This window comes from Penicillium bovifimosum, assembly GCF_028826915.1.
Source record: "Penicillium bovifimosum strain IBT 22155 chromosome Unknown utg000001l_segment0_segment0, whole genome shotgun sequence".
Classification (NCBI taxonomy): domain Eukaryota; kingdom Fungi; phylum Ascomycota; class Eurotiomycetes; order Eurotiales; family Aspergillaceae; genus Penicillium; species Penicillium bovifimosum.
This window is the reverse complement of record NW_026622710.1, coordinates 752,625-779,538: the sequence shown is the minus strand read 5'-3', so window position 1 is coordinate 779,538 and position 26,914 is coordinate 752,625. Positions and strand designations below refer to the sequence as shown.

At 51.6% G+C, this 26,914-nt stretch overlaps 9 protein-coding genes across 9 annotated transcripts; 5 read left to right on the top strand and 4 right to left on the bottom strand.

Moving 5' to 3' along the window:
- Positions 1-56: 56 nt before the first annotated feature.
- Positions 57-1,196, bottom strand: N7515_000299 (putative SIR2 family histone deacetylase; the record flags this gene model as incomplete). Its single annotated transcript, XM_056661043.1, has 1 exon — positions 57-1,196. The coding sequence occupies one exon, from the start codon at positions 1,194-1,196 to the stop codon at positions 57-59; it is 1,140 nt and encodes a 379-aa protein (XP_056526209.1).
- A 463-nt stretch (positions 1,197-1,659) lies between these two features.
- N7515_000298 (cation diffusion facilitator family transporter) lies at positions 1,660-2,999 on the top strand (the record flags this gene model as incomplete). Its single annotated transcript, XM_056661042.1, has 2 exons — positions 1,660-2,362; positions 2,422-2,999. 2 exons carry the CDS (start codon positions 1,660-1,662, stop codon positions 2,997-2,999), a joined length of 1,281 nt encoding a protein of 426 aa, XP_056526208.1.
- A 632-nt stretch (positions 3,000-3,631) lies between these two features.
- N7515_000297 (xylulokinase) lies at positions 3,632-5,417 on the top strand (the record flags this gene model as incomplete). Its single annotated transcript, XM_056661041.1, has 2 exons — positions 3,632-4,132; positions 4,191-5,417. The coding sequence occupies 2 exons, from the start codon at positions 3,632-3,634 to the stop codon at positions 5,415-5,417; spliced, it is 1,728 nt and encodes a 575-aa protein (XP_056526207.1).
- Positions 5,418-5,968: 551 nt separating this feature from the next.
- Positions 5,969-9,120, top strand: N7515_000296 (Ran GTPase-binding protein LOS1; the record flags this gene model as incomplete). Its single annotated transcript, XM_056661040.1, has 2 exons — positions 5,969-9,028; positions 9,094-9,120. The coding sequence occupies 2 exons, from the start codon at positions 5,969-5,971 to the stop codon at positions 9,118-9,120; spliced, it is 3,087 nt and encodes a 1,028-aa protein (XP_056526206.1).
- Positions 9,121-9,776: 656 nt separating this feature from the next.
- Positions 9,777-10,926, bottom strand: N7515_000295 (S-formylglutathione hydrolase; the record flags this gene model as incomplete). Its single annotated transcript, XM_056661039.1, has 4 exons — positions 9,777-9,959; positions 10,057-10,248; positions 10,340-10,560; positions 10,671-10,926. 4 exons carry the CDS (start codon positions 10,924-10,926, stop codon positions 9,777-9,779), a joined length of 852 nt encoding a protein of 283 aa, XP_056526205.1.
- Positions 10,927-11,183: 257 nt separating this feature from the next.
- N7515_000294 (C50 family peptidase) lies at positions 11,184-17,406 on the bottom strand (the record flags this gene model as incomplete). Its single annotated transcript, XM_056661038.1, has 2 exons — positions 11,184-12,754; positions 12,801-17,406. 2 exons carry the CDS (start codon positions 17,404-17,406, stop codon positions 11,184-11,186), a joined length of 6,177 nt encoding a protein of 2,058 aa, XP_056526204.1.
- A 216-nt stretch (positions 17,407-17,622) lies between these two features.
- Positions 17,623-18,312, top strand: N7515_000293 (DUF5321 domain-containing protein; the record flags this gene model as incomplete). Its single annotated transcript, XM_056661037.1, has 2 exons — positions 17,623-18,073; positions 18,134-18,312. 2 exons carry the CDS (start codon positions 17,623-17,625, stop codon positions 18,310-18,312), a joined length of 630 nt encoding a protein of 209 aa, XP_056526203.1.
- An 857-nt stretch (positions 18,313-19,169) lies between these two features.
- Positions 19,170-21,327, bottom strand: N7515_000292 (citrin; the record flags this gene model as incomplete). The annotated part of the gene is made up of 2 exons (XM_056661036.1): positions 19,170-21,071; positions 21,124-21,327. The coding sequence occupies 2 exons, from the start codon at positions 21,325-21,327 to the stop codon at positions 19,170-19,172; spliced, it is 2,106 nt and encodes a 701-aa protein (XP_056526202.1).
- Positions 21,328-24,335: 3,008 nt separating this feature from the next.
- N7515_000291 (N(6)-L-threonylcarbamoyladenine synthase family protein) lies at positions 24,336-26,889 on the top strand (the record flags this gene model as incomplete). The annotated part of the gene is made up of 2 exons (XM_056661035.1): positions 24,336-24,709; positions 25,644-26,889. The coding sequence occupies 2 exons, from the start codon at positions 24,336-24,338 to the stop codon at positions 26,887-26,889; spliced, it is 1,620 nt and encodes a 539-aa protein (XP_056526201.1).
- Between the last annotated feature and the right edge of the window lie 25 nt (positions 26,890-26,914).

The following is a 26,914-nucleotide window of genomic DNA, read 5'->3' as shown; positions in this document are numbered from 1 at the left end:
ATCATATACTATGAAGAAAACAATATTCTTCTATCTATCCAGGTCTAAGGTCTAAATCATACATTCATTGGGAGTTGGGATACAACGGTCGGCAGGATCAACTGGGATGGGTGGCTACACCGTACATGGACAGTGGCTTCATCGCCGAGTCCGCCAAAAAGCATCGACTCGTTCCTCACCCCGCCAACGTTGATAATACCAATAGGCATGCCTCGCTTGTGAGCTCGTTCCACCAGACGCCACGCCGAGAAGGTCGCTAAGCTGCTCCCAAGAATTAGTAGCCGCCCAGCATCGTCGATCGCTTCTTCAGCCGCTGTCTTGACCACTGGTTCTATATTTTCGCCGAACATGATCACTGCAGGTTTCAATATGCCGGCATTTGACACTGGCAACAATGCTCCGTCATTCTCGACCTCTACGGTCGCCTTCGTGCCATCCCTTAGCGTCGGCGGACTCTCCAAGCAGGTCGGACAGGAAGGATAGCGGAAAGTAGAGTATGGCGCTTCGGCCAGATCAACATCGCCATCAGGATTGAGCTTCAAGCCTGCTCGCCGTTGCTGCTCCGGGTTATCGGTATCGAGAGCCCCCTTTTCAACCATGCGAGCCAAAAACGCCGCCCATGCTGGGTTGAGTCTTTCCAGCGATGCTTGGAAGTCAGCGCGGGGAAGCTCATTCCGACAGCTAGTACAGACAACTGATCGCAGATATCCATGGAGTTCGAGGGTGGGCAGTTCCGGATGTGCGAGTGAATGGAATGAGTCCACATTCTGCGTCACTACGGAACTGATATAGCCTTTGTCACCGAGATCTTTGATTGCCCAATGAGTCGAGTTCGGTTTGGCTTTCACAAGGCCGGGCCATCCGACGAAGCTGCGCGCCCAATACCTCTTGCGTGACTCATGGTTGGCAAGAAACTCGTGGTAATAGATTGGACGATAAGATTTGTTTCGTCGGTAGGTACCTTGATCCCCGCGGTAGTCTGCTAAACCGGAGGCGACGGAGATGCCTGCACCGGTCAGCAGGACTGTCTGAGAATGTCTCCCCACATCCACGCCACGGAGCCTAAAGGATGGTGGCGCCGTGAAGAAAGCGCTGACAGCCTCAATGGCACCTGCAACGGTTGCTGCAGATGGAGGGATTATAATAGCAGGCGGTAACGGGCCCGTGAAGGGAATGCGAATCGCAGGCGTCGTCATTGAAGTCGCACCATCGTCTCCGTATCGGACGGTAGTGGAGATTCTCCAACGGATTGCGTAGTTAGCTGATGCTTGGCACGGCTGCGTCAGAGGTCGTAAATGAGGGATTCGTCACCAAAGACAGTATAGATATGAGCTAGAGAAACGAAGACAAAGAGACGGTTCATAGGTTCTAGCGAGTGAACAACAAGTCAAGATATTGAAGTAATAAAGGGGTGGAGTCAATGGAGCCAGACCAGTCCGATGAGATGATAGAGATGGAAACGGATAACCAGCGTATCTGGGAATGGCGTCTTGCCGGATTACATGATCGGACCTGATCGGACATGCCCATCTTGTTCTTCCTGATAGTGATTCTTCATAATCCCTAAGAAACTGACCCTAAATACCGTGTTTCGACAAACCTCCAAAAGAACACCCTGTCCGGTCCTTGCTTTTGCCGCTCGCGTGCCTCGAAGCCGTGATGCCGCTGACGCAACCCCTGTGCAGGCTTCGTCCTCTCCACTTAAGAGTCTCTCTCGGATCTCTAGCCCAGCGGCGTGTAATTACATCCGCTCCTTTATTAAAAAAGTCTTCCTTTTTCTTTCACTCCAGACCTCGTTCCCTCCCTCCAACCTCGCTCGCTATGACCCAAACTAGAGACCATGGGGGCCATGGCCATGGTCACCATCACCACCACGATACTACCTACCTTACCTCTACAAACAAAAGCGACGCCGGTGTTCGCATTACGCGTATTGGTCTTGTCGCCAACTTATGCATGGCAATTGGAAAATTCATTGGCGGCTATGTCTTTCACTCTCAAGCCCTCATCGCCGACGCCTACCACGCGCTCACGGATCTCGTTTCTGACTTTATGACCTTGGGTACCGTTGCCTGGTCCCTCAAACCCCCGAGCGAACGATTCCCGAACGGATATGGAAAGATCGAGAGTATTGGTGCGCTGGGAGTTAGTGGGCTTCTACTTTGTGGAGGAGTGTTTATGGGTCTCAATGCAGGACAGGTCTTGCTGGCTCAGTTCTACCCCGACGTGGCCGAAACGATAGCCCACTCTGGACTGCTGGGTCATGGTCATTCACATAGTCATGGGCCAATTGGTCCTAGTGTCCATGCCGCGTGGATCGCAGCGGGCTCGATTGTGGTCAAGGAGTGGCTCTACCGTGCCAGTAAGTACAGGGATACAAAGATGTGGGCTTTCGTCTCCGGTTGACTAACTCCACTGCAGCTATGAAGGTCGCCGAAGAGCGCAAGTCATCCGTGCTTGCATCCAATGCCGTTCACCACCGCGTCGATTCCTTGACGAGTATCGTCGCCCTTTTTACAATCGGGGGAAGCTATGTTTTCCAAGACGCCACCTGGCTGGATCCAGTTGGCGGACTTCTGATTTCCCTGATGGTCATCAAAGCCGGCTGGGGCAACACATGTACTTCTCTTTTGGAATTGGCGGACACCACGGTTGATGAGGAAATTCGGCACTCGGTCAAGGATGCCGCTTCCAAGGCCATGAAGGATATCGAGGATGGACACGAAGTGATTGTTCGCGACGTGCAGGGCATGAAATCGGGTCAGAACTATTTGATGGACATTGAGTTGGCTGTGCCGGGCGCCTGGGCTATTAGCCGGTCGCGACACATCGAAGAGGTCATTCGCAATGCCGTTGGATCTGAGGTTCGTGGCGTGAAGCGCATCAAGGTTCGCTTCATTCCAGCAGAACTTCAGGAACTCACATTCTCTGATGAGTTCATCACACAAGATGTCGGCGGTGACCCGGAGACACGGTCGACTGTCCGGAAGCAACAATAGGGACTTAGGACAAGAAAGAGGTTGCGAGTAATAGGCCTCGTTTCTGCTACGATGATACCCCCCATATGCGGGATCTGTGTACACAGTACTCCGTATAGTTAGATCGAATATAAAGCATCTACAACAGCAACTGTGTACTCACTGTACTGTGGGTCGACCACAGTACTGTGTACTGCGTATAGATAGTGGGGCTCCCATTCTACCGAGAATTTAGCAGAGCTTCTTATTTACCCGGCGAACCTTCCTCGGGCTCGACTTTACATTTTGAGAAGGAATCTAGAAGTCTTAGCATAGCACTAATAAGATACTCGGTGTATACTTTCTACTCCTAACTCCTCCGACAGGAGAATCTGTACAGGAGAAAAAAAATCCGATGACAAGCAAAAGATAAGTCAGGTGAATTATGGGACGGTATTGAGGCCCCTCCACCCCTCCTCGACCGGTTATATAGTCCCTTTACATCATCGATTCATCCCACCAGGGCCTGTATCTCTACATGATCTTTTTCCCGGGTTGAATCCACTCCGACTATTTGCCTATATCCAAACCGAACATAACCCCATCTACTGCCCTTATCTTTCTTCGTGACTCTATTGTTGTGGAATTGCTAGACACTCCTGCGACTCCCCACCATGGCGTCAGATACCCCCCTCTACATTGGATTCGATCTCTCTACGCAGCAGTTGAAGGGATTAGTCGTTAACTCGGACCTCAAAGTCGTCCACGTTGCCAAATTCGACTTCGATGCCGACTCGATAGGGTTTCCGATCAAGAAAGGCGTTCTGACCAATGAAGTCGAGCATGAGGTGTTTGCACCGGTCGCTCTGTGGCTGCAGGCATTGGACGGTGTGCTGGAGAGCCTGCGCAAGCAGGGACTTGATTTCAGCCGCGTGAAGGGAGTTAGCGGTGCGGGACAGCAGCACGGGAGCGTATACTGGGGCCAGAATGCGGAGTCAATTCTCCGCAATCTTGACTCGAGCAAATCCCTCGAGGCACAACTAGAGGGCGCTTTCTCCCACCCATACAGCCCCAATTGGCAAGACTCAAGCACTCAGGTCGAATGTGACGAGTTTGATGCGGCTCTCGGCAAGCCCGAAGATTTGGCACAGGCCACTGGAAGCAAAGCACACCACGTAAGAAGATCCCAACGTCTATATATGTGCGTGGCAAACATGCTGACAATCTCGTTAGAGATTCACAGGTCCTCAAATCCTCCGATTCACGAGGAAACACCCCGAGGTATATCGGAAGACGTCGAGAATCTCACTGGTTTCTTCATTCCTGGCATCGCTATTCCTCGGCCATGTGGCCCCATTCGACATCTCCGACGTGTGCGGCATGAACCTGTGGAACATTAAGAAAGGTGCATATGACGACCGTCTGATTCAGCTCTGCTCGGGCTCCTTTGGGCCTGATGATCTCAAGCAGAAGCTTGGTGAGGTACCAGAAGATGGAGGCCTACACCTGGGTCACGTTCACAAATACTTCGTGGAGCGCTTCGGCTTCAGCCCCGATTGTACAGTTATTCCAGCAACTGGTGACAACCCGGCGACTATTCTTGCACTCCCACTGCGACCATCGGACGCAATGGTCTCACTCGGTACCTCCACGACTTTCCTCATGTCAACCCCCAGCTACAAACCCGATCCCGCCACACACTTCTTCAATCACCCGACTACCCCCAGCTTGTACATGTTCATGTTGTGCTACAAGAACGGTGGCCTGGCCCGTGAACACGTCCGAGATGCGATCAACGAGAGCTTGAAGGATACCCCTGCCCAGCCCTGGGCCAACTTTGATAAGGTTGCATTGGAGACCGCCCCGCTGGGCCAACGGAGCCCGACCGATCCGATGAAGATGGGCCTGTTCTTCCCGCGACACGAGATCGTACCCAACATTCCCAAGGGCCAGTGGCGCTTCACATATGATCCTACCACCGGACAGCTCAAGGAGACGACCGACGGATGGAATTCGCCGCAGGACGAAGCCCGCGCTATCGTGGAGAGCCAAATGATCTCGCTGCGTCTGCGGTCTAAGGACCTTACCCAGAGTCCTGGAAATGGACTTCCATCCCAGCCGCGCCGAGTTTATCTCGTCGGCGGAGGCTCCAAGAACAAGGCCATTGCCAAGATTGCTGGTGAAATTCTCGGTGGAGTCGAGGGCGTGTATTCGCTCGATATTGGCGACAATGCCTGCGCTCTCGGCGCTGCATACAAGGCTGTTTGGGGTATTGAGCGACAGCCTGGCCAGACCTTTGAGGACCTGGTTGGTCAGCGGTGGAACGAGGACGAGTTCATTGAGAAGATTGCCGAGGGCTACCAGAAGGGGGTCTTTGAGCAGTATGGCAAGGCCGTCGAGGGCTTTGAGAAGATGGAATTGCAGGTATTGCAGCAAGTGGCTGACAAAGCCGGAAAATAATGTAGATATGAAAAGTTTTAGAATCAGTTTGATATCATTTTGGGCATTCCAAAGCTATATTAGGCCCGTTATATAGGACCATATCGATCTAGTATGATGTTTCCCACGACAATGAGGCTTCCACTAAAAAACCATCGTGTGCCCCAGGTTTGCCCTACTCGGAAGAACACACAAAGAACTCCCACTTCAATCAAATCTTCTATTTATTACTTCAAACGACTGTGACTACCTCGGACTTGTCGACTTGATACTCTGGCAAGCGAAGGCGGACACGGGCACGGGACCGATTACGATATCCAGCCTGGATGATAGTTATCTCCTCCACCAAAAAAAAAACAATTTTAACAACACACACCTCCCCTCGATTACCCTCTCTCCCCCTTTTCCACGCTTCGAAGGGAGACTGGCTGGAAGATGGAAGAACAGGTTAGTCTCCCATCCTCTGTTCAGTCACAATATTAAAGAAATCCCGCTTGCCCAAAACACCGCCCCTCCCCGCCGTTTCAAACCAACCCCCCACCACTTGGAGTCCCTTAGCTCAAGACACAAAAATGATTGACCCATTACAGGTAGCAAATGCCATTGAGATCGCCTGGAATCCGTCCTCCGACCAAACCCTAAAATCACAAGCCTTCGACTACCTCAATCAACTCCGCTCCGACCCCTCCGGATGGCAGATCTGCCTCTCCCTCTTCACCAAAACCCCACAACAGCCCGAGGTCGTACGGCATGTCAGCTTGGAGATCGTCAACAGCGCTGCACAGGTCGGGTTGATCGACCCGGCCTCGCTCGGCGTTGTTCGAGATAGCTTGCTGGGCTACATCCGCCAGGCATACGGACCAGAGGCCTCGGCCACCCCTGACCCTCCTTACATTCAAAACAAAATTGCACAAACCGTCACATTCCTTTTCTCATCCCTCTATGCGAACGGCTGGGAGTCTTGCATCGATGACCTACTGAGTCTGACCAACAAATCCGCGGGCCGTGACAACCAGCTCGGCGTTATCTTTTACCTACGTGTGCTTAACTCGGTTCATGAGGAAATTGGCGATGTCTTGGTTTCCAGGTCTCGGGGGGAGCAGGACAAAGCAAATGCATTGAAGGATTTGATTCGGGAGAGGGACATGCAGAAAATTGCCAACTCGTGGCAGGAGATTCTGGCGGTGTGGCGGGATAGCGATGACACGATCGTGGAGATGTGCCTGAAGGCCGTTGGGAGCTGGGTCAGCTGGATTGATATCAGTCTTGTCGTGAATCAGACCATGCTTGATCTGTTATTCCAGCAGCTCGGACGGGCGGAGAAGCAGGAGCTTCGCGAGGGGGAACAGCGAGTGCGTGATGCGGCTATTGATGTCTTCACAGAGATCATTGGCAAGAAGATGAAGCCTCAGGATAAGATCGAGATGATCGTTTTCTTGAACCTCGACACCATCATCACGCAGCTGTCTAACAGCCCTCCCCTGCGAGACAGCCGATTCACATTCAAGTATGACACTGATTTGGCAGAGACGGTGGCTAAGCTCGTCAACAATACCGTTGTGGATATCGTGCGAGTATTGGATAACGACGCTGATCCTATCAAGGAGAAGGCCGAGAACTTGCTGCAGGTCTTCCTACCTCACATCTTGCGATTCTTCTCGGACGAATACGACGAAGTTTGCTCGACCGTCATTCCCTGCGTCAACGATGTGCTTACCTACATTCGGAAACTCGCCAAGGTGAACCCATCTTTCGAAGAGCGAAACAAGGCCATTCTCCTCCCGATTTTGAAGGCGATTATTGCGAAAATGCGGTACGACGAGACCTCGAACTGGGGCGAGGAGGACGAGCAGACGGACGAGGCCGAGTTCCAGGAGCTGCGGAAGAGACTGGGTGTGTTGCAGCAAATCATTGCCTCGGCCGACGAGCAGCTTTACATCGATGCAATCTCCGACGTGGTGGCTACAACTTTCCAGAATCTGCGGACATCTGGTGGTCAGCTTGATTGGCGTGACCTGGATCTTGCGCTGCACGAGATGTTCTTGTTTGGCGATTTGGCTGTTAAGGGCGGCAGTCTATACATGAAGGGTGCTACGACTGGCATGGCTGCGAACCGTCTCATTGAAATGATGCTTGCATTGGTGGAGTCCGATATCCGCTCCTTCACCCACCCGGCGACGCAACTCCAATACATGGAAATTTGTGTTCGCTATAGCTCTTTCTTCACCCACCACACCCACCTCATCCCCGGAGTTCTGGAGAGCTTCCTTCAGCTTGTGCACCACCCTGTTCGAAAAGTCAAGACTCGTTCTTGGTATCTGTTCCAGCGGCTAGCGAAACAGCTGCGTAGCCAAATTGGCAACGTGGTGCAGACTGTTGTGGAGTCCTTGAGTGATCTGTTGGTCATTCACGCCGAGGTGCCCTCGGAGAACGACGATGGCGATGAGATGTCTTCCGAAGACCACGAGGGCTCCGCGGACGCTATTTTCAATAGCCAGCTGTACCTATTCGAATCTGTTGGCATCATTTCGTCGACCCCCAGTGTGACCGCGGATAAGCAGGTTCTCTACGCCCAGTCGGTGATGAACCCTGTATTCGCCGACATGGAACGTAACCTCGAAGCCGCCAAGGCTAACGACGAGCGTGCACTTCTTCAAATCCACCACGACATCATGGCCCTAGGAACACTTGCCCGTGGCTATTCGGACTGGCAGCCGGGTACCAGCTCGCCTTCTACTCTCCCGGCACCAGAGGTTTCGGCAGCTTTCGCCCAGGTGGCTGAAGCTACCCTGGTTGCGCTGGAGTCCCTCAAGACCTCGTTCAACATCCGAACCGCCGCTCGCTTTGCGTTCTCACGACTCATCGGTGTTTTGGGTGCCGGAATTCTCCCTCAGCTGCCGCGTTGGATTGATGGACTCCTGACCCAGACCTCGTCGCGGGACGAGATGGCGCTCTTCCTCCGCCTTCTCGACCAGGTTATCTTTGGCTTCAAGGGCGAGATCTACAGCATTCTCGATACTCTCCTGACTCCATTCTTGCAACGGGTCTTCTCTGGAATTGCCGACCCAACCACTGGCACCGACGATGAGATCCAGCTTGCCGAGTTGAAGCGCGAGTACCTGAACTTCCTGCTAGCAGTTCTAAACAACGACCTGGGAAGCGTCATCATCAGCGAGAGGAACCAGCCTCTCTTCGAAACCGTCATTACCACCATCGAGCACTTCGCCAAGGACATCGATGACTTCACAACCGCCAAGATGGCATTCTCCGTGTTGAGCCGCATGGCAGCCTGCTGGGGCGGACCCGACATCGCCCCTGCGCCTACCAACGGCGCTGCATCCACCCAAGCCGCACTCCCCGGCTTTAGCGGATTCATGATTTCCCGCTTCTCCCCGCTCTGCTGGGCGCTCCCGACCACGGCTAACTTCAACTCCAAAGACGCGCAGGCCAAGCAGGTTCTCGCCGAGGCGGGCGGGTTGCAGCGTACCATCTACTCCAAGACGGGCATGGAATACGCTCAGTACTTGCGGGGTCAGGAACTGCCCGGTATGGGCATGGGCAATGAACTCATCGAAGAGTTCCTGACTGCTTTGAACCAGTCGGACGTGAAAGGGTTCCGGCAATTCTTCCCGGTATGTCTATCCTTTTATCCTTGGTATTATCCTTTGGTCTTATTGCATACTAACAAATGTTGCAGTCATTCATCCAACGACTGAGCGCATGAGATCTTGTTTTCCTCTCGTCTGCATTCTAGATTCCCCCAAATTCAATTCCCGTCAAATTTAAATATAACAAATTCCCTTCATGTCCTCCCCCTCCCTGCGCCCTCTATACCATCTACATCAATGCCCGTGACCCCCCAAATCCATCCCAGTACATATGTCCAGAACAGACCATGCTGGATTCGACGACTGGGAAAACACAAGAGATTCGGCCTTGAACGTCCCGAGTAAATAGCGTTTCTTACACACCCGATTGGCCCTATGCTTCAAGCCCTGTTTCCCCTGGTAGATGTCAATTGTGTAGACTGAGTAACTACCACAGTAGAACTGGAAATGAGATGCCTGGGCTATTGAAACAAATCATGCCAGCTCAGATACATACTAAGACCGAAAGCAGAGAAATAGATCATCCTCGCTCTCCCTCCATCCCTCGAAAGTGACAAGAAACCAATAACCCAATACCCAAACCCGCAACCCCTTCCATCTACTTCAACTTCAATTAAATCATAGACCTAGCAGCCTGCCTCTCACTTCGAAAGAAAAACCATCAGAACCAGTCTACAACAGAGCAAGATGTATACGAAAACACAACAAAAGTTCTTCTGACATTCCAAAGGGCAGTAGTATAGAAAAAGGAAGAGAAGAGAAGAGAAACACACTATGCAAAAAGATACTTAGCCGCATGCTCAACATGATCATCGGCAAATGTCGCCATGGTATAGTAAGAGTGATCGTAATCAGGCTGGTATCGGATATTCACGGAGAGGCCTGCATCACGGGCTGCGGCTTCGAAGTTCTCGGGGAGGAGTTGGCCTTGTTTGTAGAAGTTGTCGCCGGTACCCTGTATAGATTAGAAAGACCGCTTTTTGTAGTGGAAGAGAAGAGGAATGGGCAAGGCCGAGTATCGGCCGAAAGGGAAGAAAGGAAAAGAAACTCACCACATCAATAAGAATATCCAACGCACCCCCACTCCACTTCTTAATCAATTCAGTAGCATCATGTTCCTTCCACTTATTCTGGTCATCACCGAAGTACCCAGCAAACGCCTTCTGGCCCCAGGGACAGTTGATAGGGTTAGTGATTGGCGCAAAGGCCGAGACGGATTTGTATTTTCCCGGGTTGCGGAGGAACTGTGATGCATTAGCTTCATTCATTCCATTACCAAAAATCTTCAACAAGATCTTTTTGAAAAAGAATAGAAACAAAAACCAAGAAACATACCAAAGTAAGAGCTCCATGGCCACCCATACTATGCCCGGTAATACTAACCCGACTGGCATCCAACTGCGGGAACGCATCAAAGACAGTCTTCGGCAGTTCCTCGGTCACATAGCTGTACATGTTATAGCCTGCATTGTAAGGAGCTTTTGTTGCGTCGACGTAGAAGCCGGCGCCGGAGCCGAAGTCGTACGAGTCGTCTTCGCCGGCGATGTTTAGGCCTCCTATAAAACCTATCAGTTTCCATTTTTTTTTCCCCTTTCCCTTCATAGCAAAATCGAAAAGCAGCTGAAGGATAAGACGGAAAAGGAAAGAAGAAAGGGAAAAGACATACGCGGACTGGTATCGGGATAAAGCACCGCAATTCCCTTCTTGCTAGCGGCATGCTGGAAGAATCCCTTCTCGGAGCAATTGTCCGCTGTGCAGGTCAATCCTGAGAGGTAGATGAGGACTGGGATCTTTCCCTGCTGGGTCTGGGGTGGGAGGAAGAGGTTGAATTTCATTTCGCATTTTGTTGTTGTGGCGGCGTGGGAGAGTTTTAGGAGTTTGCCGCCAAAGGAGGCGATTGTTGCTGTTGTTGTTACGGACATGATGTATAGGGTAGTATACAGTAGGATAGTAGGATAGTAGGGGAGAAGGAGAAGAAGAAGCGGGAAGAGGGTTGACGTTACTTATGAGGGGGATTGGTCCCGCATGAGGGGAAGATCCACATAAGGAATATTATTCCTATTTGGGATTGTTCGTGTAGAGAGATGTTGAGTGTATCGACCTCCGTAGTCGGAGGGTATATGAGATGTACAGACCTTCATAAAAGACTTTCCAGCACGCCAAGCTATGCAAATGTACATCAATCCAAGAAAACCGGAACCCCATAAATAACCGGCGCAGCCCCATTCAAATACTTCAACACACAAGCCTTCCTCGAACGCGCAATAGCAACATCAAGCCCAACACCCACCCTCCTCTCCCTCCCCTCCTTCCTCACAAGCCCCCACTCATCAAAAGCCGTAGTCGTGAACCGATCAATATCGCGATCCGTAACATCCCAAAGTGTAGCAACGAGCGCCGGACTGCCAGCATGCAAATAATTCATCGGCGTGCCGTACGGCTCATACTCTCCCGCCTCGGTGAGCGTGCCACTACTACAACCCATAAGGAATGCAACGGCGCATTTTGTAAGGCGTTTGACCGTGCGGCCGCGGATATACTGAGCGCCGCTGCCGTGGCCGAAGTAAAGGAATAAAGACTTATTCTCGAGGGAGTCGCGGAATTCGTCTTCGGTTGGTTCGCGCTGGACGACTGCGGTCCAGGAAGTGAAGCGCGAGAGGTCTTTTTCAAAGGTTGTTTGGGTTGTGCGGAGATCGCCGGTTGGGTTGAGGATGTAGGAGCCGGAGGTACGGTTGACGGTGGCGCCGGAGGGGGAGGTGAAGTGGAGGATACGATCGCGGAGACATTCTAGGGAGGGAACGCGACAGACGGGGTAGCCTTGCAGACAGGGGAGGGATTCCCAGGGAAAAAGGTGGAGGGCTTTGTCAAGGACGAGGATGGTGTGTTTTGGTGGGCGGGATGCAAGCTCGTCGCGGGCGGATTCGTGGTAGCAGCGTAGGGCGTCGAGGGTGTCGACGACCATCATGTCGAAGTCGATTTCGTCGTAGGCATTGCGTTCGCCTTGGAATTGGAGGATGTCGACGACGAAGTAGAGCAGGTCCATCAGGGTGTCTTCGGGCTCTTCTTGGGCTTCGAGATCGCGGAGTCCGATGAATAAGTCTACCACGTTTTGGTGCAAGGTGAGTCGGGGCCCGTCTGCTTTGCCGCCCTTCTGTCGAGATGGGAGATGTTTGTCGAGAATGCCTTGGAATGTACTCGCGAACCGGGCCAGAGCCGTGGTATCCCGCGACAGTGGCGAGAAGACACCGCGGAATCCCCCAAACCAGATGTTTTCGATATTCTGCAGTACACTTTCCATCCGACGATCCAGCGCCTCACGCGTGTTCCACCATTCCTTCTTCGACCGCTTGTCCGTTTGAAGCTTGGCCGCATGTGCACTCTCGTTGGCTAGCTTGATGAGCGTTCGCATCTCCTCTTTGCCATCTTCGAAAGTGAACTGCTCTTCCTCGTCATCTTCCGAGTTTCCTCGGTGAAGCGGCAGACGCAAAAGGAATGGTGAGCGGTCTTTCTGTAGTCGTGAAACGACGAATTCAGTCTGGTCGGCACTCAGTGACAAAGAAAGCACATTCCAGCTTTCGGGTAGAATGTCCACGTAGTCCGCTGTGAAATTGGAACAGAGATCACCATCCAGTTCGACTGCCGAGGGGAAAGACGTGGGCCAGAGAAGAGGGTCAGCAAACTCAGCTAGCTTCCGGTCGATATCAATGGCGATCCGTTCCCGAGCAAATGCGCCAACACGGCCGATTTCTACTGATTGTCAGAGATTTGCACGACTAGGGAGGTTATTAGAACATACCGTTCATATTTGCAGGCGACTGCGCCAGCGTCGCCGGGATTCCGGGAGAAGTCGCATGGGACAGCATAGTTATCCGGCTCATCAACCGAGATGCTGCATGGCTATCAAGCGTTGAGCCTAGAATCGTAGCGTCAGAGAACACACTGGCAAGAGAATCGCTCGCCTTGGACAGCATGATCGAAAAGTCTTCGTTGGCTTTTTGAGCCTTGGTGCGCGGAGCTTTGGCTGGGGCTCTGGTTCTCCTTGTCGGTTTTGCGGGAGTAACGGGCTCTGCCGTCTTGCTCGGTGATTTGAGCGATGGTAGAGAGATCGTAGATTCAGGTAAAACGCAATACACGGCATGGCTTGCGAAACGGCGGATCGCATCACCCAGCAAATGCTCGCTTTCACCGATCTCCATAGCAATCTTGCTTTCTCGGGCTACGGCGAATTTACGGGCTTCTGCAAGCGTTTGTGCAGATCGCTCGAAGTCACGGAGCTCACGCAGACAATCGGCTTGTTGTCGGAGAATGTTGCCTTTGAGCTGGGATAGGGATTTAGATTGAACTTCGGGGAGAGTGGCCTTTGGGGCCGCGGTCTTCGTGGTTTTGGTGGAGACCGTGGTCTTGGTGGAGGCAGCACTAGTTGCGCGAGTCCGCCGAGTTGTAGTAGATGTGGTAGGTGTTGGTGTTCGCCGGCTGCTTGATCGGACACGTAGTTTGCCCATTTTATCTTCAATTTCGGCCATACCCGACGTCTCAAGGGCGGCAGGTGATTCAGCAGAGGTAACCGCAGTGATGAGCTTGTCAGCTTCGGTGAGAACGCGGAGTGCCTTGTCATGTGCGCCTTGAATCTTGTACAGAGATGCAAGCGCCATTTGGAAAGAGACGGTTTCAATGCTACTCTGGGATTGTCTAGACGACTCGGCCGCTGCAGAGAGCTGGTCCTGTCCCTCTTCGAGGTGGCCACTGATGATCCAATGACAACCGAGCTGTGTCTGTGCCGCAAGTAACCGGGCATTGGCATCGAGGGTCTTGTCGATCTTCAGCGCTTGTTCGGCGTAGTAGACAGCATCCTGGAACAAGCCATGGTGGGCAGATAGTGTGGCAAGGTTCAACAAGCAAGTGTGATGAGAGCCCAGATGCGGCCAGAACGGCGCACCTTGGATATAGCTGGCAGATACATCAGGGGTTGACCCGTTCTGAGACAGATCAAGCTTGGCCATACCATCAGCGACAGCCTCAACATCGGAGCTTCCAGCAGCAGGCAACGACTTGTCTTGCTTTTTCTGAGCGAGTCGCTCGACCTTGGCCCAGATGCGGCAGTTCAACCTCACAGACAATTTCGCAAAGTAGAGAGCCTGGGTAGCGGAGCCTTGTGCAGAGAACAAGCGAGACTGTACAAAGGCAGCATCTGCTACCAGTCTCTCCCACGAGATCTTCGACAGAACCGACAGGTTGTTCAATTCCGACTTTTGGCTCTTTTCATATAGTGCACGAGCTGCCGAAAGAACCGCGGCCGCTTTGTCGGGCTCTCCAGTCTCCAAAAGGTATTCCACCCGTGCGACTTTGTAGGAGATGGTAGCAAGAGGGGACACCTTGGCTTGAGCAAGATACTGCTCGCCCCGTGAGAGAAGTTCACCTGCCTTTTGGCAATACCCCAGACGGCAGTTCTGAAGTACCAAGCGCGAGAGAATGATGATGGCATCGGACAAATCCCCTGATTGCTGCAACTCAGCGGCACGCAAAATCAGTTCAAGGGTGCAGAGCTGGGCCTTCCAGAGCCCGTGGATCTCAGTGTAATCAACAAGCGCCTTCAACTGCAAGACCCAGTAGTCCGTGTCATCGACGCAGAGCAGTAATGTTTTCCATTCATGGCACTGGCGGGCTAATGAAGTCCAGGATGCAAGCGTATCATCAAGCTCACTCGGCCCAATCTTACCGCGGTGGAAGCCGATGATAATCCGCAATGAGTTGCTGATGTGAATTGCGAATGAGGCAAGATCGAGGTCATCTCCAACTTGTAGACCCCCGTCCAAGGCCGCTGCTCCTGCATCCAGCAGGGTATGAACCAATGATGAATCCAAAGCGGTAGGGTGTTCCAGCAGAAGCCGCAAGGCAGACAGAACTACACGAGAATGGCGAATAGGGTGGGCCTCGGGAGGGCAGAGGTCGAGTAGTGAGGAAACAGCCGAGCCTAGCATCGAGCGGAACTCTTCTTCGTTCGAGGACTGGCTGTGCATGTCGATAAGCAAGCTCATCTGCCACTCGAGAAGGAGACCTCTCTGTTCGAATTCCAGTTCGGTGTCATCGTAAACGGTAGAAGAATGCGAGCCCTTCCTCCGCAATTTCATCCTGAGAAGTGCAGAGAGGACGCGGCCTAGCATGAAGCCAGGACTCTTGGGATCTTGACTGACCGAACTCGGACTGTGCGCTGCGCTGCTCTTGGCGATTTGCTCCAGGGTACCAGACAGGATGTACTCTTCAATCGATAGTCGGAACATCTTCTCTGACTCGGTGTACATATGGCCATCGAGATACAAATGTGCCATTCTTTCGTATTTGAGAGCTGCAAATGCCGTGTCGCGTTGAGAGGGCGAGCAACTTGAAAGCAGCTGTGTGGACTGTTTGAGAAGTGGCAATAGCTCACGATAACCTTGTCCGGCTTCTTTCTCTTTGAGGTATCGAGACCAGAACAGATTTGAAAGCTTGACAAGTGCCAATCCTAAGTTCTCCGTTATCTCTGCACTTTGCCCATCAGGGGATTCGATGGTTGAGAGCAGGCGATGGCAATCGCCCAGAATGGGGAGCATGTCTTCCCAGGGTGGCCTCTGGGACATGACAGAGAGTTTCCCCACGGCCACAGCGGAATCAATTGCAGCAAGTATGATACTTCTGGAGATTTCAATGCGTTTGTTGAACATTTGAATCTCCTTTTCGTCACTCTCGTCGGTGGGCTGGCGCCCAACATAGCGCCTGAGGAACCGGAGAAAAGCCTGTAGATATTCCCTGATCTGGCTCGCAACTTCGTTTTTCTCGTCTTCGCTCTCGAAGCTTTTCGTGATAGCGACTCCAAACCAAGCAAGTGCAGTCTTCTTCAGTCTTGCTGCTTCCACAAGCAGTTCGTCCAGGTCGTTGGCGCTCCCTCTTAATTGCAACCCTAATGATCCACTTGCCTCTGACACAGCGTCCAACGTCCCTTTCAAAGATTCCTTGGAGGTTTTTAGAGCTTGGAAATGTACAGATGCAATTTTGCATCGAACCGTGGCCAGTGAAAGACTCTGTGTCTTTGAAAGAGGATTGATGGCTTCTGTGAGCAGTTTTAAAGACTCATCAAAGCAGCCCGCATCGAACGCGAGCTGGCCAAGAATAGTCATGAGCTTGGCAGCCTGGTTGGCAATTTGCGTTTCTGGTGAATTCTTCTTGATCTCTGAAATAGACGTCTGCAGCCGGGTAACCGTTTTGTAGATTGAAGCAAACTCGGCTTTCTCGATTCCCTTGCTTCGATGAGAGAAGCTACCAAAGTAGCGCAACAAAGGATCCAAAACTTCCTTGCTCTCGTCACAGACATGACCGGACAGCTTCCAGCCCAAACATCGAACCTCGAGGCAAAGTAGTTGCAGAGACAATGATGTGATGGGCTTCAAGCTATTCGATGCCTCATCCTTTGAGAACGACGTCCCCGAGCAAAGCGACAGAATTGTATTCGAAAGAAGCTGCAGTTGAAGAGCAGCTTTGTCATTTGATAGTTGACCTGCTTTCAATGCAGCCAAAATGACCTGAGCAGGGCTACTCTTATCAGAGAGTTGCAAACAAGAGCAAACCTTCTGGATTGTAGAGGGTCTTCTATCTGCAGCAAACAGTCTCATCACGTTCGATTGAAATGGAACGAGCAGTCCGTACAAAGACTTCGCATTCGAGATGTGGGTGAACGTCAAAAGATCTGACATCCGTTCTTTCGCCACCTCCTCGTCTGTCGTATCTTTCACTTCCGGGCTGTTCTTCCCACTCTTCCCACCGTCCAGATGTTGTTGGATCCTCCGCTTCAAAAGTCGGAGCTCTTTGTATGCCATGTCATTCAATCCCAGAGATAAGAGCTTCCCTGCAAGAACACATAGACCCTGCTCAAGCTGCATATTCGGGAATTGGTCGCTCCCACTGTCACTCTTGAGACTGCGCAGCGTTGACAAAGAAAGCCTGGCACATTCCGCGGCGGAGGTGATGCCCGCATCGAGTTTACCACCATTCTCGGAATTGTTCTGCCTCTTAGCCGTATGTGTCTTCGCAGCATCCGTCAATGTCTTAAGTGTAGCATTGAACACTTCTGTAGCGAAGACCATTTTCTCCTGACACGACAACACCGCCGCGTCATTCTCGACCAAAGATTGTAACGCAGCATCACTACTTTTCGTCTTCGTAGCGCGGGAGGTTCTCGTCCGAGTAGTCGAGGCCGCGGGCGGCTCTCTGGTGGATTTTGTGCGTTTCGCGGGTTTCTCGGGCATCTTAGGCGGTCCGCGGAGGAGTGTTTGGAGGGACAACACGGTAGCATCTGAGCATGTTGTCGTTGATCGAAGGGCCTGTTTCACGGACTCTGTAAGAGAGCTACCCGGCAGGACGGTGACCGCCATTTCGTGTATCGTGTTTCAAATCAAAGCTGCAGGACTGAGGTCATCGCTCTGCGCGTCGGAGTCCTTTGATGTGCAATCGCTATCGGACTCCGGCGTTGTCGCAGCAACAATAACGCTATACCGCTTTTGGGCGATGATAGCCTTATCGCCTCAGGCAATCACGAACCTCGCAACTTTTCCCGCTTCGCTGCTTGACGCTTTGCGAGTACACAGACCATGGCTACGATTTTCAGATCCAGGCCCTTTGGGCTGGGCGCGTACTTCTCTCCCGCTTCGTTCACGTTACATGCGTCACGGCAATGTCGCGCTCGCGCTGGACGCTCATATTCGACTTCCGATCGCCTCCCGAAGATCGCGGACACTTCAGTATGGACGGCGATGATTCCGCGGTTTATTCGCAATGGGAGGACGCGCAAAGATCCCACAAAAGCGAAATCTAAAGAGTGGAACCCGGCTACGTTTTATATCATCATTTTTACGCTGATCGGCTCGCAAGCCATTCGCATGATCACTTTGAAGAACGGCTATGCGGCGTATACGCGGACGACGGATGCTAAGATTGAGCTCTTGCGGGAGGTGATTGCTCGAGTCAAGAATGGAGAGAAGGTCGATGTGGAAAAGCTGCTGGGGACTGGCGATGAGGCGAAGGAAAGAGAATGGGATGAAGGTGCGTTACTGTGTTCGGCTTGGCCTTGATGGCCGGTGTCTGACTATCTTTACCCTCTAGTACTACGCGAGATCGAAGCCGAAGACTCTCTGTGGCATCAGAAGAAGAGTGCTGAGGCACAAGCTGAGAAAGTGCAGGAGTCCGTGAAAGAGCAGAAGCAAACTACAAAGCCTGTCGAAGAAAAGAGGGACGAGGAGGTTGTTAAGACAGAGTCTACAGGCAGGCTGAGATTCTATTGATTTGGTCTACTTGCGGCCTTCTTACAGAAAGACCCTTTGCTTTCACAGACATCATGGGTTCGGCCAATTCACCTCACTGAACCACCCTCGCCCCAATGAGGTCCGGTTGATCTCTTCGGTCATGAGAGCCCTTTATCCAGGAGACTTGGGTCCAGCATCTCCCACTCACATGAATTGCGCCAATGACTGAGATATCTTCCAAGGATATAATCGTAACACTACCTGTACAGGGAAATCTCTCCTCGTATCAGAACGGATACTTTGTGACCTAGTATCATACTTCATGTACATATTCACCCGAGATCGGGACACATATTTCAAAGATCACTATGAATACCTACCTAACTTCACGGGCATGGAATCCATATGACAAGGTCAGATATCGGCAGACTGCTCGGGCAATACCTTACAGCCTTGGTGATCTCAACCTCACAACCTCGAGACAGACCACGGACAGAACTACACAATTGCCTACAACTACGACCACAAGCATCAGAAGATCAACCTTCCCAAACCAAATGTATATTTAAACAGGAATAACACCACAATCAGGGCCCTCTATGACAACCCACACCTTCTTTCCAAATCTATCTGCTGTTGATACAATGCATACACACAGTTTTAGGCTCCAGAAAACGGAGAAGTGAAGACATGATGAAAAGAAGAAATGCAAGTCCAAAGCCCAGCGGAACGAAACATGAAATGGGAGACGAGATCCGAAACAAAAGTGAGAGAGAACTCATGCTGAATTGAAAGAAAATAAAGTCTCAACTGATGAGGCGAAAACGTAAATGAAACAAAAGACATCGCTAGTATTTGACAAAAGTAACACGCTCAGAAGAAGAGAGCACACCTCCCTACTTCGAGGCCTGCAGGAACTTGGGCCAGTTCTCAGGCCGCGGTACCTGCACCCGGCCGATGTTCTGGTCCAGGTCAAGAATGAGCTTGAGAGCATTCCTTGACCGGAGGTAGGGCAAAGGCGCCGTAGCGCTCTGCCCGCCCAGACCGGGCTCGATGTGACCAGTGGGGCTGATAGAGTCGCCCTCGCCGGGCATGGGAAGAGCCTTCTGCAGGACTTCGTATGCAGCCAGGGTGAAACCGAACTGAGGCGAAGAACGCATGATACGGGCGGGTCCGCCTTTGAAGAAGGCGGCCATACCCTCCTCTTTCCAGATGGTAGAAGCACAGTGGCGCAGGCCGTTGTACTTGGTGTCGCCCTTGCGGGCTTCGACTTGCAGGCGGGTTTTGATGACGTCGCAGGGGGTGGTCAAGTAGGCGGCGGGCATACCGGCAATGGCACCGGCGGTGAGGAGCTGGATGACGCCCAGCTTGTTGGTGGCGGTCTCGCCGAAGAAGTCGGACTTCAAGTGTGCGTAGGTGGGGAAGTAGATGGCCGAGAAGGGGACGTCGCGGAGGAGACAGGCGCTGGCTCCCTTGTACAGGCCAACTAGACCCAGGTTCTTGACGATCCAAAGGGCGGAGCGACGAGGGGCACCCTCGACGTTCTTGGCGATTTCACCCTGCACCTGCAGGCGGATCTTCACGATTTCGAGGGGGTTGGTGAAGACGACTTGGCAAGCACCGGCGGCACCACCAGAAATGAGCTCGTGGTAGTACTTGATTCTATGGGTATCTTTGTCTGTGAAGAAGCCACGAACGAGATCGTTAACCGTCAGCTTGATGGCCTTCTCGGGCGCCACACCAATCAACTGAGGAATGACACCGGAGTAGAGGCCGGTGAAACCCTCGTTGCGAATGACCTTCCTCGCGCAATCGATGGAGTTGTTGTACAGTCTCTCGCCGGGACGAGATGAACGCTGGTTCTGCAGACGTGTCTTGACCAGATCAATGGGGTAGACCATGAAAGCACCAAAGGCACCAGCGATACTTCCCAGGCCGAAGTGGTGTGCGGATTCGAGAACGCTGTGGAGTACGCTCTTGGTCTTTTCGGCAACTTCCTGCCCAGCGGACAAGGCCTGGCCGGCGACCATCATGGGAACGCGCCATGAAGAATCGATGACCTTGGCGAAGTCCTTCTGCGAGAGACGTCCGGAGGGCGCATCCAGTCCAGCGAAGTGGAACAGAATATCAGCCTCCATGGGCGTGAATTGGGAGAAACGGGTGATGCGGGCGGCCTCGTCGAGGAAGTCGGCGCGAGTGATCTTGCCATCGACGCTCTTCTTTGTAGCTTCCCGAACAACCAAGTCAATAATATCCATCTCGCGCATGACATTCTGGAAAGCACGGACATTGGCGTAGGAGATGCGGTTGCTGGTCGAGATATTGCACAGGGTAGGAAGGTTCTCGAGGATGTGGTCAGACAGCTTGTGTTTTGAGGTCTCGAGGATAATGCGCTGGAATTCCTCGGGCTGGATGAATCCATCGCCATCCTTGTCGAAGGTGTGGAAAGCTTGTCGGATACGCTCACCCTGCAAACCGCGCAGCATCTGAGCGAATTGGGGGTAGGTCATATCATGGCGAGACTTGGAGCGGCCACCATAGAGCGAAGCCCATTCGGAGTCCCAGTCGAAAGGAATGCTATCGGTACTCTTGTTGAGGTTGTACAGTCCCTGCACGGCGTCGAACTTTACACTTCCGGTTCCATCGAAGTCAAAAAGACGGAAGGCGATCTCGTACTCGGCGTCGGGCTTCGCGAGGAGGTTTTCGAAAGTCGCCCAGTCGGCAAGGTTCAGCTGGCCGGTTTTCCGTCGGTCTGCCACGTTGAAGAGGATACCGTATTGTTCGCGCTTGATTTTGTGCTATTGGGGGGGGGGGGTAAACACGTTAGCAATTGCGACCAAATTTGGGTACTTTTGGGCGTTTCCTGGTGCTACTCACATAGTCTTCTTGTTTGGGTGCCACGGCGTCAATGAAGTTTTCCTTGGTCATGAAAAGTTCCCCATTCTCATCCTTTTGCGCATGGCGAAGGAAATTCGCACGCGATTGGTGTGACAGTTGAGACGAGTCTGGAGCGCCCAAGAGCTGCTCCTTCACGGTAGTTGCGACACTAGCCATTGTGTATCCAGTTCAAAGATGATTCAAGGAAACAAAAAGGCCACCGCACAAAACTGAGAAAGCTGGAGAGAGGAAAGAAGGGATCGGAGAGTGGAGAAGGAGAGGAGGTGAGTCAAAAAAAAGGGAAGGGTATGAATAAAAAGTTATGCGGAATAATTAGAGAAAGGCTGAAAGCCCATAAAAAAGTCTTGGGGGCTTGTTCTTTGGATGAATTGAATATATTTGATTCTTCTAGTATCTGAATATCCGCATAAAACCCCGGTCTCTTCGTGGCCACGCGATTGAATTTTCACCCCCTTGGTTGTTTTTTGCATAATTAAGATGGCGTTATTTACCCGTGGCAGATCTTGGGGCCGAAGTCCCTTTCAATTCACCGATCTCCGCATTATTGGCCTGACCTTGGCCTTACCACTGGGTATTTGCACTCTGATGTGGACTCCATAGTGGGCTCTATTTCTTATTGTTCGAGGACCATTCTATTGACCTTCGTTTCCCTTGGAATTGACAGTTTGCCACCACGAGCCATGGCATTGAACCCATACCACTTATCCAGGGACCATCGGAGGCAAAAATCAACGGGTACACAGTCAGCAGGCGACTTTTAAACACCAAAAAAAGATAAAGATAAATATCTTAACAGGAAGAAACCGGGATAGGATAAACCTGTCACATGGTCTCTCTTCGGGACCGGTGAGTATGAATCGGGTGTCTCCGAGTTCGGTGCGGAGTCAATGGAGTCCAGAAGTTGGAGACCTTCTGTTTTATTGGTCATTTCTATCTCTTCCCCTCTCTATCCACAGTATCCAGCCTTCCAGAATTCGGTCGGGTCAACTCCGGATTCTTACATCGATCTACGGAGTACGGAGTATGTGTTCTCATCTCCTCCGCATTGCACGCAGTATTGCAGTAGCATCATACCTACCTAGCTTGATATTCTATTGAGTATCTAACGACAGTTATATGCTAGATATCACGAGTACTAGCAGCTGGTAATAGCTGCCTATGCCCTCCTAGACCCTAGAACGCATAAACTTACTTATTTAGGTCTTCTCCATATTTATCCAAGTTTCCCCGTAAGTGCACGGTTCTCCCCAGAGCTTTCAATGACAAACTCAATTCAAAGAATTGGAGAAACTCTTGTATGACAGACAGCTACTCCGTACTCTAAAGCGGAATCGGGTCATGGGTAAATCCGACTAGGTTTCTACTAAGTAGTATCTCGTTCGTGGCGGTGTAGCTACAAGATGTGTTACCGCGATTCTTGGCTGTAGCCTGTGATACCTTTCTTGGCTTAAGCTTCTGGAGGTCAGGAACGATTTACCGGGAGCCAAGCTTATTGACATTGCCTCAGGCAAATATTATGGAGTAACCTTACGCAGTAGCAATGGATTACAAGGCTTCACAGCTGAGGCTCCTTGTCGCGACTGACTCGCGAGATAACCTCCTACAGTTTTATACTAGGTAAGGCATCCTGACAAACATCTTATCTACAAAAGGCTACCTACAGTATATCACCAAGCGCCAGTAAGATGCCAGTCATCTCTGATCCTATCCAAGGACTTGCTTATGTAGTTTCACCATAACCTCGGCCACCTGCACTTACTCATACTGAACACCACCCGGCAGCTGCAAGCCTTACTCAGGTACTACACACACCTGGGACCCGCTTGATTGCCCGGTCGTCACAAACAGCTCTTGGCCGTAACCCAAGTTTCAAGCATTTGAGATAAGGACTTCAATCAGTCTATCGGAGGGCTCTCGTAAGATTCCAGTATTCCATACGCTCCATGTGCCCATGACTAGGTCGTGTCTACACATGCCTGGCTCTGAGATCAGCCTGTTTGTTTAATCGCCGATCTATGTACTCCCTTGAGTAGTGAAAATCAGCAACTCGCCGAAACGCAGAGTATCTCCATTGGCTAACATGAGATGCAGATACGTGATTTGGGCGTTCAGTGTGCATTGCCAGATATGCCAGTGCTTTCTATGAACAACATGCACTATATGGATGTATGCTCGAATCATGATGCACCACCTCCTATTCTGTTCAGTGATAAAAAGTAAAATAGAAACAAGAGTAAGTGAGTCTTAGTCTTCACCAATTAGGCACCAAAAGATGCCAACAGTTCTACAACTGATTGGCGGTCTTCCATCCCATGAGAATTCGTGCGCTATTTTATTCAAGGCTACAATTTGAGAACTAGTAGCCCTACATGATGTAGGGATATGCGTATCTCATCTAATTATAGTATGTTCACGGGCAGAAAGTACGGAGATATCTACCCAAATCCAGACCAATGAATGTCTCTGATCATCCAGTAGTGAGTGTCAATCGTCCCCATCACTGCTAGTCAATGTGATACTGCGGGGATGACACCTAATATAGCACAGTTTCATTTAGTATGGAGGCGATCTTCCTCGCCTATTGATTGATAAACCGGAAGAACATTCGACAGACCTCGAAAAGTAGCCCGGGGTGTGCTCCAGATGCAGTTGGGCCTGAGTTGGCTGCAGGCCATATTGGCCTATCGCCAAATCCCAACATCCATCACATCACACTAAGTAGACGGGAAGTCAACCTGTAATGCTTATGATTGGGCAAATACCAAGCTTTCTCAAGATAGAAACCTAAGCGTGTGATGAGGTGGTGATTTGTGCTCTGTCGTGCATAAAGTGGGCGCTTAGGGCAGAAGAAGGTGGTTGGCCCCAGCACTTGAACTTCCCCTCTCTCAACTGTATATAGCCGCCCATCTGTCTCCAGGAAATTGGATTCTCATTCCTCTATTGTCTAATTTCACTTGTTTCTATTTTCGTCTCTTCGACTTGGCTGGCCCAAGCGAGTCCTTCATCTCCTTCCTATCTGCATCGACGTCAATAATTTTTTCTCTCCTTACTTGGACACATAGCATACTTTTGTTGATCAAAGTTCTTGTCTCCCTGGAAAAACCGAAAACCAAAACTTCAACTTCAATCTAGGCTTCACCTCTCGTGGATCAATACCAGTCACAATGTACACTGCCCGTGCCGTCCGACCAAAGCTGTCTCTCAGCATCTCGACTGCCCAGAACGTCCCTCGACCCTCATTGTCACTCAAGTCACCAAGTGCGCTGCCTCGCACTCCTGTTTCGCCGATTTCAGCGGGAAGCCCGACAGCCAACAGATTCTCGACTCTACAAGTACCGAGCTATTCATACACGAACTCTTGTTCAGCAAAGAGCATCCTCAAGAAGCAGACTTCCTCACGAGCGGCCACTGGCGATAAGCGCATTCAATTCAAGGGGACGCCGACTGTCCACTGTGTCACGCCAATTGAGAATCCGGACGAGTATTACGGCAAACACACGAAGATGTCACGGGAAGAGCGGCGATGGACGGTCCGACAGTGAATCGCGGCTGGAAACATGTATCACTAATGACCGTCCATGACCGGAGTAATGGCGCAATCGGGTGGCTCTGTATAACTCGGGGTTTGTATGTTGCTTTGCAGTCCTGCCTCACTTACACCTCGAGTCTTTGGCGAACCCCCTCGATCCATTGAAGACATGGTGCATTCGACAACCAGTATCCGGCACTGCAATATGACAAGCCCAGGGACACGCTCCTGGCCAGCATTTATCCAGCCAGAGGCCCGAGGTGGCTTGCTGGGTCATGTTGCCTCTTCCGCTTTATCCCAGCCCAGATCCCGTCAATATGATCTGGGCCAGTCGGGCTGTTTGAGTACAACTATTGTGCATACTGCCATACTGAGGTGTACGTCCTGTAACCGAGGGGCAAACGATGTACGGGGCAAACGATGTACCCGTGTTTTGGAGGAACAACTATTCTTATGACGTTATGATGGGACCCGGATTGATGATTTTTGATTTGAGTACAAATTTTTTAACCTAGTCGGTCGTTACTGCAAATACATCATACAGTGGACCAGGGGTCTTCCTGACCCTGGACTCTCGAGGTATATAGTTTATGGATTCAATGATCACGTCCGTAGGGCGTAGACTCAGCTTTGAAAGGCGCAAGTAGATCATCGCGAATTGCCGTTTTGGTACTTGTCTTAGGGCACTGTCCAAGGGCTTCTCCGGCCCGTGCGCATCCAATCTTTTTCGCCCCTGTCGCCGGTCTGTATGTGAAGCATCTTCCCAATGTTATTTTCAGCGATCCCTGGTGCGACGATTCGCAGATCGGCGCTAAGTGCAAGGAGATGTTTTACCTGCCGCCGAGGTTTGCTCACGTTGGCTATTGAAACGTCCTGGTAAGCGGAGATGGATGCTCGTCCGAAGAAGAAAACCGTCCCCCAACTGACTGCTCGCCAACAATAGTGACGATACATCGGTAGCCATTGTTGAGAAGACAAAACAAGCAAATGGAACTGCAGCTAAGATTCATTTCCTCGAAAATGTAACGGCAGACACGCGCGCGCACCGCGGCATCCACCCCATCATCGCCCTTGAATCTCACCAGGACCACCTCGCAACCCTTGTACAGAAAGCCCTCAACCACCTGCCGGAGTCTACAGCTGGAGACGGATTCAAACTATTAGATGGGACTTATCGCCGCCGGCCTGATTTTATTTCCGCCACGAGAGGTCCGGGCATGCGATCCAATCTGTCCGTCGGTCTTGACACTGGAAAAGCGCTATCAGTTGCATGGCAAATACCGATGGTCGGAGTACACCACATGCAGGCACACCTCCTGACACCTCGACTCGTTTCATGTCTGGAAAACGAGGCCAATCCCGAAGTACCAGCAGTAGCGCCCGCATTCCCCTTCTTGTCCATTCTTGTCTCCGGCGGACACACGATTCTGGTCCAATCCAAAAGCCTCACGGACCATAAAATACTCGCCACTAGTGAAGATATAGCTATGGGAGAGGCACTCGATAAATCTGCAAGAGATATCCTGCCCGCTTCCCTACTCCAAGAAGCTAAGAGTACTATGTACGGCAAGACGCTGGAGCAATTCGTCTTCCCGGGTGGCAAGGCAGATTCCGCAGACTACTCGCCACCAGAGTCTCGAGGTCAAGAGATCGTCAAGCGGCAAAGTGACTGGGGATGGTCTCTGACGACTCCGTTTGCGAATACGCGGCTGATGCAGTTCAGCTTTTCTTCCATCGCCAGCATGGTTGGGAAGATCGTCAAAGATAAAACGAGGGATGGTGAGATGTCGCATAAAGAGCGTGTGGATTTAGGTCGGGAAACTATGCGTGTCTGTTTCGAGCACCTTGCTTCGCGGACTGTTATTGCCCTGGAGACTCAGCGACCATACAATACCTGCGAAGATGAGATCAAGACTCTCGTTGTTAGTGGCGGTGTTGCCGCCAACAAATTCCTCATGAAGGTGCTAACCTCCTTCCTGGAAGTGCGCGGCTTTGGTGATATGAAGATCGTTGCTCCGCCGCCATACCTGTGTACCGACAATGCGGCCATGATTGGGTGGGCAGGTATTGAGATGTTCGAGGCTGGGTTCCGATCTGAACTCAGCTGTCGTCCCCTGCGGAAATGGTCTCTTGACCCCAATGCTGGCGACGGAGGTATCCTTGGCCCAGGAGGCTGGATCCGAGAGTGACTGCCGCTGGATGGCTACGTATAAA